Source organism: Heterocephalus glaber, unplaced genomic scaffold (assembly GCF_053883595.1).
Source record: "Heterocephalus glaber isolate CG9 unplaced genomic scaffold, H.glaber_assembly_v1.0 deba00001689, whole genome shotgun sequence".
NCBI classification, from domain to species: Eukaryota; Metazoa; Chordata; class Mammalia; order Rodentia; family Bathyergidae; genus Heterocephalus; species Heterocephalus glaber.
Window position 1 is genome coordinate 1642385 of NW_028258414.1, and position 13532 is coordinate 1655916.

Sequence of the window (13532 nt, forward strand, 5' to 3'; positions counted from 1 at the left end):
AACTTGAGTCATATGTAGGAAAATGGATGCATCTTGAGACCAAAATATTAAGTGAAATAAAAGAAGCACAAGCTTAAATATCACATGGTTTCTCTTATATGAGAAATCTAAAATACGAATAAAGACCAAAATAAAATATGGAGAATAGGAAGCAGGGAGATCGATCTTTTCCAAAAGAGAAGTGAATCAAGAGCTGGAAGGTGGAGGAAAAAGAAAAGAAGGGAAAAATAGAGGAGAAAAGAATGAAGATGTGTTACGTACATGTACCAACTAACCACGAGGATTGTAATCATGCACTGCAGACATGCACCAATGAATATAAAACTTTAACAAAATAAGTGACGCTTAAACTAAGCAATGGTGTCTTGGGAGCTCACGTGCTGCTCCACTGTCCCTACTGCAGAGTCTTTCTGAGAAATCCGTACCTTGTCTGCTTCTTCAACTTCACACACTTGTTCTCCCGTGGCTGGGTTATAGACTGGGAACACTCGCCCACTCTCTGAGTTCTGCCACTCATTGTTAATGAAGATCTAAGAGAGAAGACAGCAGAATGCAGTCTGTGACTTGGGTGATCCAAAGCCAGTCAATGACCAAGCAGCATGAAGTGCCACAGTAATGACACTAGCCCTGTGCATGTGTCTTTTAAACATTCTTTATTTAACAACCAAGTTACTTTCCTGAGACTAAGTCGTTAATTGAATTAGTTGCTAAATGAGGAATCCTGTATAGTATGTACATTACAATATTCAGAACAAAGAAATAATGTGATGATTTTGCTTTTATTTGAATAACTCTTCCATGCAGTACTGTAGCATATAATAGAACGTAAAACTACAGTACTGTATTGCACAGTACAATCCACAAAAATTACAGTACTGTGCTATAAAGGAGCCACCAGAAAGCTATCCCGTCGCTCACACTCATGTGTACAAAGTTGGAATGTGGGTTATAAGTTGGAGCAGTGTACCTCAGTCATAAGTCTGAACAGTCATTAACCAGGCAGGTCATTATCGAGGAAGGTCTTATAATGAAGTGTAGAATTGGAAGTGTTGAAAGGTACTCTAAACAGAGAGAAGTCCAATTCAGGAATTGGACTTCAGTTCACTCCCAATTCAGGAATTTCCTCTATGATAACATTTGCTTCAAAGTCATCCAAAGACTGACTCTAGTTCTTACTATAAATACAGTGAAGATATCAAGCAATGAGAGAGAAAGTGAGCCTGCAAGGTCAGAATCTCATGTACATACAACCACACAGTGCGGTTAGGAAAATAGCTGTTGACAGTCCAATCTCTGCCAGTATCTACAGGGGTTAAATGGTGGCTCACACTGCAGTCCTCCATTGGATTGACTGGGGCTGGAAGAAGCATTTGCTGCTCAATGCATTTAAGATCCCAAGTCAAGCAGTGACTCTGACCAAACCAGTGCACTAAGCTTCAGGCATAAATCTAAGATTTCTTTGGCTTTGCTGAGTGGGCTACACAGGTTAGCAAATTAGTCTCTCTCAAATTCCTTAAGAAGAACAATTTTCTTACACATGAAGTGGAGATTGTATTAAAATGGTGAAGAGATTAATAATTCAAGATTATTCAAGTCAATTGTCATAAAATTTTAACAAGTTAAAGAGGGAAGTTAAGTAATGAGATTTTATAATTTTTGCTGACATTGAAAGAGAAAATCAAACCTCAGTAACAATTTTTGGACTATGAAACTCAAAAAAAAAAAAAAACATGATGATGTTTTATTCTGTAAATCTGCGGCGTCACAATGAGTTTCTGAACTTATGAACCAGTTATCCAGACAATTTAGGACAAACACAATGATAAATTTATTTGTTACTACTTGCTACTGTTTAATAATCATAAATGAAGCTAAATAACTCTAACCCTAATATTAAATTCTAGAAAGTGTCCCAAAACTTTCTGTTCACATTTCCCCCTTTGTTTTGTTAAAGGAATGAGCCTGTGTGGAAAGAGGCACTAATTAAACCAGAATCTTCTCTTCCCAAAGGCTTTTTGAGACAAAGGGAGAGAAAAGACCTTAAATCTGCACAGTGCATAATACAAATGTACCAATCACAAACACTAGGGCCTTGTAATTGCATAACACTTTACAGTTTATAATACAATAAGCATAATATACTATTTTATCCAATAAATACCTAGATATTTCTAGATAGAGAAGAGGCAACATGTCTGCCCACTCCCCAGAAACAAAATATGATCTCTCAATAACAAAAGAAAAAAATTAAGAGTTGATTTTCATTAGGGATTTAGTTCTGGGGTATTATTAAGTGTAAGGAAGAAGAGGTCTTTCCAGTGTTCCTTACTCCTTTTATTTACTGAATGACTGAATCAGACTTCTTAACTTTTGTAATAATATAAAGGTCCACTGAATCCAATTTTAGTTTTTAAGTTTCTTTGTAGAGCAGTTCTATTTATAAAGATTTATGACTTTTATTATTTCTTAGAAGTCTTCCAAAGGTGGAAGAGAAAAATTATTTATTTGTAATTGGACAAAACCCATTTTCCTATTATTAATATTTAAGTCCATTGATTATTTTTTTAAATCTAGGATGCATTATGGAATTACATGATCTTGTATTTCTTGTATCTTGAAACATTTTCCTAGTTCAACCTAGAATTTTTTTTTTTTTTTTGGTACTGGGGATCAAACTTAGGACTCTGTGCTTGCGAGGCAGGTGCAATGCCACCACTGAGCTAAATCCCCAGCCCCAACCTAGGAATTATTTAATTATCACTCATGAATTATTTCCAACTATGTTTTTAAAAATTAAAATAATTAAGCTGGGTGTGGTGGCATACAACTGTTGTCCCAGCACTCTGGGAAGCTGAGGCAGGAGGATTCCAATTTCAAGCCCAGGCCAAGAAAATTAGTGACTTAGAGAGATACTGTCTCAAACTAAAAAATAAAAAGGTACTGAAGGTGTTGCTCAGTGCAAATGGCCTGGGTTCAATCCCTGGTACTCAAAAATAAAGTAATAACAAAAAACTATAGAATTGAATAAATACATAAGTCACTGCTATTATACCTTTCTTTATGGTGTGTCTTAAGTGCATCATCTTTCAAGAAGGTATAAAATGAGTTCAGAGACATCATCCTTGTCACCTTATTTTTAGCTTTCATTGAACACAGATAAGAATACAGAATGTTTAATTTTCTGCCTATAATGCAATAGAGAGGAAAATGAACACAGACATTGCACAGTTAGTAGATCAGTGAGAAGACAGACGGAAGCACTTAAGACACTACTGGGGGGTCAAACTGACTACATAAGCAAAATATTGGGCTGTCAGTCTTCAGGAGAAATCCATTCGCTCAAATTCTAACCAAAGAATCAACAGTGTGTTTATAAAGACCAAAGGATATAGGATCATCTAGCCCATTAGTCATTCAGCAGGAAGGATTTCATCATTTAATACCTTGCAACAAGGACCTGGCCCACTCTGTTTTAGTGGGACATGTGACATTTCTTTTACCTTTGCTACTTGTGAGTAAAAATTTACTTAATATGACTCATATATTAACAAATTCTAGAGATATACATATATTTGTGATTTGAGGGACAGAGGTCCAAAAATAAAAGAACGTTCACGAGGCTGATCAATCTAACATTTGTAAAATTAAAATGAAATTAAACGAAAATGAAAATATTTTTGTACTTATGAAACAAACAGTTGCCATCTTCTACAAAGTTATGAGCCTTCAAGCTTTCAATAAGATTGCATTGTGGTAATGCACATGCAAGAAAAACCGAAAGTCCTGTTGAGGTGTAACCTACTGGAGATGTGTTTTAACCTGGAATCAGCATTTATGACCAAGGAAATGTTCTAGGCTCTTACATGACAGCTGAACACAGTCAACTGCACTCAAAGGCACTGGTCACTTCAGTTTACCCAAACCCCAAAACCAGGAAAATATGGAAAAAAATTGGTTTGCTAATGTTTAAATGATTATTTTGTTGTTTTCATCATCTGCTTATTCTTCTGTAAATTGTTAGTAAAATTATCATAAATTAAATTTTTGAAGAAATTTTAAAAGGGCCCATTGTAACTGGATGTTACCAGTTACATAATGGTTATTTTTCCTGGTATGCAAAATGATAAGATTTTTTTCTCCTGTTATCAGATTCAGCTTTATAATGATATTGGGGGGCATTGAGAATGAGTCTTGCTACATTGCACAGGCTAGCCTTGAACTCACAGCAATCCTCCTGCCTCAACCTCTCAAATGCTGGGATTACAGGTGTACACCACCACCCCTGGCTATATGACATTTTAAAAAACTATACCAATTGTATTGCTGGTACATAGGATAGCACATACATCTACAACACTTAAACATTTTTGGCTTCTCGGGGCAATTTTCAAAGTTTTCAATTCTGTCTACATCACTTTTTCTCTGACCCAGTCTCCTAGGAGAAATGGTTTATTTCATGGTTGTAGCAGAGAAAGTACAATATTAGATCTGGAACATTATAGCACCAGAAATCAAGTAAATGGTCAAAAATTGATGGGGATGTAATAAGAAGACACAGAATCTGTGTTGGTGAGCTTTCCCATTGTTAACATAAAATATGTGAGACCCACAATTTAAAGGAGAGAAGTTTATTTAGACTCATGCTTTTAGAGGATTCAGTCCATAGTAAGCTGGCTCCAAGGCGGGAACATGGCAGAAAGGGTGTGGTGGAGCAAAATTGCTTATTTCATGATGACCAGAGAGCAAGGAAACAGCACCAAAAAGGAAGGGGGTCAGATATAGTGCTCAAGGTCAGGCCTCTATGTCCCATTCAGACAAACCCACATGATGCTTTATGAATCCCTTAAGATGTTCACAAGCTAATCTAATTGATCCACTAGTTTAACTATCACATTCTACACCATGCCAACCTGACACCCAAACATATCCCCTTAAACCGCACTTAATCTCCAAGTAAACACAAGGTCATAATTCTGCCTAACATGATATAACTATCCTGTATACAACTAAAAATGTATTCATTCCTTCCCTAAAGTCTTAACAGTTCCATCATTTCTAAAAGTCCAAGTCAAAGTCTCTTCTGAGACTCAAGGAAAATGCTTATCAATGAACACCTGAAAATTTAAAAAAAGTAAGTTAATTTAATTCTTAAATACCATTGCCAAAATGACACTGCACAGGGTAGACATTCCCATTCTAACAGGAAAGAACAGAGGGATAAAAAAGAACAGAACCAGAAAAAGGTCAAAATGCAGCAGGACAAATATTAGTCCCTGTAGCTCCATGCCAGAGATGCCAAGGCACACAGTGGTGAGATGTGCATCCAGAGGGTTGGGTGGCCCCACCACCATGGCCTTGCCAGTTGCAGCCTACACAGCCTCTGTCTTGGGCAGGCAAAACTCACTGCCTGTGGCTTTTCTCAGCAGATGGTCTATGTTCCTGGCATCTCCACCTTTCTGGGGTCTTCACTGCATCTTTGGCTTCTTTCCCACAGCTTTGCATAGTCCTCTCTCAGAGGCTCCTTAGCTGGCCTTCCAGGCCTTCCTTTGAAATCTGGATGGAAGCCTCGCTGATCTCACAACTCTTATACTCTTCATGCCTGAAAACCAGCATCACATGGAGGTACAAAGGTCTGTTGCCAACACAATCAGTAGCTGGATCCCCTTTAGGAGGAGAACAGCAGCCTCTGAGTGCCTGGATGGCTGAGCATGGTGAAATGAACCCATGGGGAACCAATTCCCTAGGAGTTTCTTCCCAAGTAGGTGTCTCAGGGGCTTTCTTCTCAAATGAAAGTTTTATACTTTTTCATTCTTGAGTCTAAAAAGGGTGGCAGCTTGCTGATTCTTTTTTTTTTTTTTTTTGTACCGGAGATCGAACTCGGGACCTTGCACTTGAGAGGCAGGCGCCAGAACCACTGAGCTAAATCCCTGGCCCTGCTGATTCTTGAGATATTCTTAAGGAATCTCTCTTCTTATCCCAATTCAAAGGATTTAGTTTCTATTTAATGGCACTTATATCTTTTGCCACCTCCTTTGGCTCCAACTTTACAAGCAATTCTTTTCAAGACAAATTCTAAGTTTTTCAGATACTTCTGCTCTGCCTTTTGCTCCCAATTCTCATTATACATCTGGCTAAAAGTAGCCAGCAGTACCCATGTCACAGCCTGAATGTTGGGCTGCCTTGAAATTTCCCCTTCCACATCAATTAGCCCTCTATCCCTAAACTCAGCCCCCCATAAAGTCTCAAGACATGGGTAAAATGTTGAAATTTTTCACTAGAGTGTAATATTCATGGACTCCAGTCCAATTCCCAATACAATCCATATTCCCAACTGAAATCTCATAAGTTTGGCCTTTACTTATTCACATTTCTATCAGCATTTTGATTTTTTTTAGTTCCAACTAGAATTGTCCATCAGGCTCAGCTTATAGCACTCTAGGGTTTCACTAGCCCACATCTTCAAACCTTTCCAAGCTCCTCCCACCAGCTCCAAAAGCTTCTGAACCAAAAGATCAGGTATAGTAACAGCAATGACTCTATTTCTCTGGAACCAATTTTCTGTATTGGTCAGCTTTCACATTGCTAGTACAAAATATATGACAACCATTACTTAAAAGGAGGAAAAATTTTATTTGGGCTCATGTTGCAGAGGGTTCAATACATGGTTTGCTACCTCCACAGCAGAAAAATCATGGCAGAGGGGCATAGTAGAAAAAAATTTCTTAGTGTATGATGGCCAGGAAGCAGAACAGGAGAACAGTCCCAGAAAAGAAGGGCCAGGAACCAGATACAGTACCCAAGATCACACCTCCATGATCTACTCAGACGCACCCAGGAGTCTGCTTTACTAATCCTTGATGCAACTCTCAAGCTAATCAAGTTGACCATCCAGATTAACTGTCATAGGAGCCAATATGAAGGGGTTACCAATGGCCACTACTCAAATAATTTAAACAACAGAATAAATAATGATAGTAATGTAGTATTACCCATAGAATTACAAAGACATCTGAGAGTCTGTAATGATAGAATTTTCTAAATTAATAAATAGAGGATAAGGAAATGCTCTTCACTATAAGATTCCAAATAAAAGATGTGAAAGAGTGATGGAATTAGATACTCACCATTTCTTAAACACCACAATAATAACTGCTGCAGGCAAAAACCATCAGTGGATAGTAAATTAGAGGGCAAAAGTGTAACAAAAGAATTGGATGTTCATGTAGTTTCAAAGTATCTCCTCTCAAGACACTTGCTAATTGCAAAGGGAAAAACAATAACTTTACATTGGGAAATCTTGGCAGACACGACACTAATCAAATGATTAAAGCTGATGTCATCAGCAATGGGCCAAACTGACATCATATGCTTAGGAAATGATGTTCTGAGAAAGACAGAAAAACACTTGTGTGGTATTCTTACCTGAGAGGCATAACCTGAGCTTAAACATGAGGAAACATCACACAAATCCAAATTAAAGCATCTCTTACAAAATAACTGGCCCATACTTTTTAAAAGTGCCACCATGAAAGACAAACTAAGAAAGTAATTCCAAACTAAAGGATACTGATGAGACATAGAAAGTAAATATATCTTGCAACCATGAAATTGTTCCTAGACCAGAAAAAAAGCTATTATTGGAATAATTAATGAAATTTGCTTTAAAGCCTGTAGGTTAGATAGTAATGTAATATCAAAGTTAACATTCAGATTTTTACTGTTCTACTCTAGTTATGAAAGAACATTTAAGGAATCTAGGTGAAAGGTATGAGAATTCTTTGTACTATTTTTGCAAATCTGAAGTTATTTTGAAATGAAAAGCAAATAAAAATGTAAAGTATCCTCTTTCAGTGCCTATCTTTCATATTATGAGTCCCCAAAATGAATTTATTAAATGAAGAGATGAGAATTCAACACCTTCCTTTTCAAAAAAGTTCTTTTAAATGTGAGACTGTTAAATATAAAATAAAGAATTCAAGGTTTATCTTAAAATAAGGTCCAAGGCCATAAAAGCTATTCAATTTAAAATTCCGATACTATTTCAACTCAAAGGGTTATTAATGTCAGTACAAAAACTATAAAATTCTGCTTTTCAGTGTGTTAAATTTCAGAATCAATATAAGGAAAAACAGGAACTTTTCTATTCTAGAGCTCTTTGGAAGTAGAAAATACATCTGACCTTATGTCAGACTTTTACTGTGTTTCTTCATTTGAAAAATATACTACAAGCATTCACGTATAACATTGTATATAATTCAGTGGTGCTGTAATAAAGGAAAAGAAACAGATGAAAGATGATCCTCGTCTGCTCTAAGCTTCTAAGAGGACAGGACAAATTAGCCATAAACCTAGCTTTCTTCTGTGGTTGTGAACAACTGTCCACTGACATTTTATGGGCTGTTGCTGGTATTAAAAGTCGGCACTTAGGGTTAACTGGAATGGAATGCCTGCTAGAGGAGGACATGAATCACTGTCTAACGTCTTTTCTGATAAGATTAGAAATATAATACCTCCCACATCAAGATAAGGTCTAAAACACACTGAAGAATAAAGACTGTAGTTGGGCAGCACATTTTTCACATTACACTACATTTAATATGCACAAAAAGGTATGTGTAATGTATGTGCAGATGTAAGTCAGAGTCTGCCACAACTCACACATGATGAGCACTCCATCCAAGCACTAGAATGTCAGAGTATCACTAAGGTTGTGTGTGTGCTCTGCCCTGACCCTACACGCCACCTGGGCCTACCTACCACTGGAAGTAACCACTAGCCTGGATTTTTCCCTTCTTTATTCTTAGATCTTTTCCTTGTTTTTCCTGCCTGAGTGTACTATTGTTGGGTGGAGGTTTCTAAGTGTGTCTAATGTATGAATATTGTCAAATACACTGTCCAGTCTTCTTGATCTTTACCATCTTATCTGTTTGTCCTATAATTGAGATGGCTGTGTGGAAATTTCCTATCTTGTTGGTGTAAGAGGCAATGTGCCCCTTAGTGCTACCATTTTTATGATTACAAATGTGAAGCGATTTGTGCATATATGTTTGTAACTATGAGATCTCTCTGGTAAACCCTTTATCAATATGAAGTGATCTTTTTTATTAATAGTAAAGTTTTATATCTTAAAGCCTATTTTGCTCCATATAGATTGAGCATCCTTAATCTGAAAATCCAAAATCTGAGATCCAAAACTTTGATGGTCAAAAAGTTTCAGATCTGGAGCACTTTGGCTGTTGGATTGTGGGTTTAGGAATGTTCAACTTGTAAAGTCCCACCTCTCCCAGCTCAGAGGAGGTAATCCGTGCAGGTGCCAACAGCCCCCCGCCCCAGTCGAAATGAGAAAACACATAAACAAGTCTCAAAACCAGACTTCCAGATCACCTACAGCAACCCCAAAGGGAAATGAGATGGAACACTCTGATATTCAACCACCTGGACCCACTGAACTGGCAACAAAAGGGGATCTGGAAAAAATGAAATCAGAAACAATTTCTCAGATAACAGGAGAAATTGTGCCCCTAGTGCAAGACATAATTAATAAATCTAGAGAGGAGCTGAGGAACATGATGGAATCCCAACATAGGAAACAAATGGAATCCATAAAACAGATGCAAATAGATTTCCAGGAGATGAAAAACTCCATTGAAAGTCTACACAGCAGAATGAGCCAGTGTGAGGACAGAATTTCAGATATAGAAGATAAGATTAGAATTAATGACCAGGAAAAGAAAAATTGCTTCAAAATTATAAGGGAACATGAGAAGTCAATCCAGCAGCTGCTAGATGATACAAAGAAGAATAACATAAGACTGATTGGAGTCAATGAAGAAACAGGAGAGAATGCAGATGACATAAAAAATCTCTTCACAGAAATAATGGCAGAAAACTTCCCAAGCAGGGGAAAAGAGCTTGACATACAGATAAGTGAGGCATATAGGACTCCAAATAGCCTTGATCAAAAAAAATCTACACATAGGCATATAATTGTTAGGATTCCAGAAATCCAACAGAAGAACAAAGTTCTACAAGCAGTTAGAGAAAAGAAACAAATCACATACATTTTAGAAAAGGGACCTTCAGTGTGCTCATTTGCAGTAGCACAACTCCCTAAGCTTTTCTGAGCTTCATAGATCTTTTTCCATCTTTCCACTCTCAACTTTGTATACTATTTTGATGTGTTTGTGTAAATGACACATGGCTAGGTTCTACCGCATTAGATACAGAAGTCTCTTTTAACTCTCAAGTGTAATACGTGTATTTATTGTTATTGTATTTCATGTTATACATTGTGTTATTTTTGAACTTGATATTTCTGTTTGTCTTGCTATATTTTATTTTCTAATGTCTCCTTTTTTAAAAGTCAACTAAAATATATTGTTATTGTTCATTTTATAATTCAATTACTCCTTCCTATTGGTTTGGAAGTTGTACACTATATTTCTATTCTTTATTTGGATTTCCATATTTTATCATGCATACATAACAACTTGAAGTTTATAGTTAATCAGTATCTTAACCCTCCTGCCAAACAATTCAGTGGACTTACCACACTAAAATTAGTCACTGTTCTTCTGAAGTTTGTCACAAAATTCTTATTTTCTAAAGAAAAGTTTTAAGTAGGTTATTATTTTTAAGAAGGTTTTAAAATTTTTATTCTCAGTATTCCTCGGAATTTCACTAAGTAAAGATATATCAGGGGTAAAGCCTCAAGCTCTGTTTTCCAGAACACATATTTAATTCCATTCTCATTCTCTAATGAGAACCCAGAATTTTAGGCAGAAGGTTATTTTCTCACATTTTACAGTATTATTACAATATTTTCTCTCTCACAGTGGTGCTTATGAGAGTCTGTTTTTCTCTAATCACTTCTTTGTTGATGACTTAATGATAGCTTTTCAGATTTTCGTTTTCTTTGGTGTATATAAATTTCATCACAATATGGCTAAGGATTTCTTTTTGTTTATCTTGATAATTACTCATTGTGCTTACTGTGTATATGACTTTTTGTCTGAGTTCTGGAATATTCTTAATCTTTATCTTTATTTCTTTGAATATAATTCTATTCTGTTCTAGAGCTCCAGCGGTTTGTTACACCCTTTTAGCCCTTCCTCAGAGTTTCTTTTACCACTGTTTTCTATCTCCTTTTCTCTCTGTGAGGCAGGAAAGTAATTTCTTCTGCTTCATCAATTCTTACTTTCACATGGATCTAATCTGCTAATTTCAATGTTTATATTTTTATTTCTAAAACATTATCTTTGTTCCTTTTCAAATCTGCCCAGTCATTTTGTTTTGTTTTGGCTATTAAAATTAACACCATTTCAGGACAGTTTTAGAATTATAGAAAAGCAAGGAGATGTGGCCAAGCTCCCATACCTCTCCTTAGACCCCACCATCAGTTTCCTCAGTTATTAATATCTTACATTATTATGGCATGTTTGTCACAAGCAAGAGAGATTTATTAAGATGTCTTTAGTAACCGAAGCCTGTAGTTTACACTAGCCTTCCCTCTTTGTGCTATATGGTTGTTTGGGTTTTAAAAAATGCATAGTGCCCTGTCCCCTTCACTTCATATAATACAGAGTGGTTTTGTTACCCTAAAATTCTGTCACTGCACCCACTCATCCTTCCACCCTCCCCTAAAAGTCCTGGCCAAAAAAAGATCAACTTTCTGTCATTTGGCTGTAATTATTCAGTAGACAGCCTTCTAGACTGGTGACTTTCCCTTTGCCATATGCATTTAAGTGTCCACTGGGTTTACTATTTCTTCCCTTCTAATGTAAGCATTTGGTGCTACAAATTTCTCTTTAAATACTATTATAGTTATATTCTACAAATTTTGATACATTTTCTCTTCATTTTTTCAAAATAGTTTTAATATCTTTTGAGATTTATTCTTTGGTTGTTTGGAAGTGTCTTGCTTAATCTCCTTGTATTGTGGGTTTTTCCCGCTATCTTTCTCTTCTAGTTCAATTCCATGGTGGTCTGAGAGTATGCTGTTTTATGAGTTCTACTGTTTTCCAATTTGTTAAAGTGCGTCCTGTAACGTGGAATGTGATCTACCTTAGTAAATATTATATGGGAGCTTGAGGAACATGCGTATTCTGTGGATGTTGGTGAAGATTTATTGACTATTTCTAGAACTGTTGTTGGCATTTGCCTCTAAAGGAAAAACCAGTTCTTGTATTTTCCTTCAGCTTCCTCCCCATTTTCAGAATGCTGTCATTTTAATTAATCCATTAAATTAATGTAGCCAAGAATAGCTGCTCTCACTATGTCTATTGAATACTTTTGTAATACAGTAAGTCCCCAACTTACAAATGAGTAATGTTCAGGGAGAATATTCATAAATCAGATTCATTCATAAGTCCGACAAAGTGGGTCTTACACACCTTTGACACAAATATATAATGTATATTGCTTTGTGCTTCCTATCAGTCCCCTCCACATCACCACTGCTTTTCCTCTTGATTCCACACATCCAGGGCTCTGATTGAGCACTGTACTACTGCACACTATCTCAGTGTACAGTAAGCACACAGCAGCACAACTCTGACTATGTCCCACAGATACATGAGCTACTTCTGTGCTTTGTTTGCACCTACGAATGTTTGTAATGCAAGGTCTGCTTGTAAATTTGAAAGTTCACAGCTCAAATGTTCATAAGTCAGGGACTTACTGTATTTGATATTATAACATATAGTACAGCCAGAAAAAGAAAATGTAAAGAAGTTAGAAATGAAAGAATATTGTCTTTATTTTTAGGTGATGGTGACTGTCAATGTAGAAATTCCTTAGAAATCTATAAAAAATTATTAGAAGTATAAATCTAGCAAAGTTGAAGTTTACAAGATTAATATCCAATCAACACATTATCATCAACAAATAACTGAAACAATGAAACAACTTAAAGATGAAATTTAAGTATATACATTTATCTCACACACACATTCACATCCATATCCATCCAAGATCCAGTCATACTGTGACAGAAAGATGCTTTCTAGTGTACAGTTTACTTTATTGCCAAAATGAGAATCCTGTGCAGCAACTTTTGGCAGCAGCTATCAACCTTTTAAAATATAAAGATTTAGAAACAATAGCCCAAGGAAAAGTCTAAAGAAGAATTATGGTTCTTGGTTGCAATGGGGCTACTTCATAAGATTAAGAGATCTGCAAAACTCCCTCCTACATTCTTCCCTGTGAGGCAAATTGATAGAAAATAACAGCAGGAATTGGAACTAAAAGAGAAGAACATCTGAACAGAAATTTGATTTCATAGAAAAAACTGTGGAACCCTTTATTAAAGGGTTATTCTAAACATGGAATTGTTTGCAAGTATTGAAAATATACAAAAGATGTGTACTCTGCTGTTGTGGAACTTATAATAAGGTTTCAAAGATAAGAGGACTTTCAAGAAAGTTAAATAATGTTAGGCACTCTGTGATTTAGTGCCAAGATGGACGGCAGAGATAAGCAATGCTGGAGTTCACTTCAGAGAAGGGAGGGAATGGTGTGGTGTGGCTGACATG

The 13532-nt window shown here is 36.3% G+C and overlaps 1 protein-coding gene across 2 annotated transcripts in view; it reads right to left on the reverse strand.

Annotated features, from left to right (window-relative positions):
* The window catches only part of Aldh1a2 (aldehyde dehydrogenase 1 family member A2), an 88508-nt gene that overhangs the window by 47130 nt on the left and 27846 nt on the right, over positions 1 to 13532 (reverse strand). For both annotated transcript variants that reach the window (XM_004855737.3, XM_087199233.1), the window contains exon 2: positions 426 to 530. In XM_004855737.3, coding sequence (XP_004855794.1) covers positions 426 to 530 — 105 coding nt within the window. The remainder of the gene's footprint in view (positions 1 to 425; positions 531 to 13532) is intronic.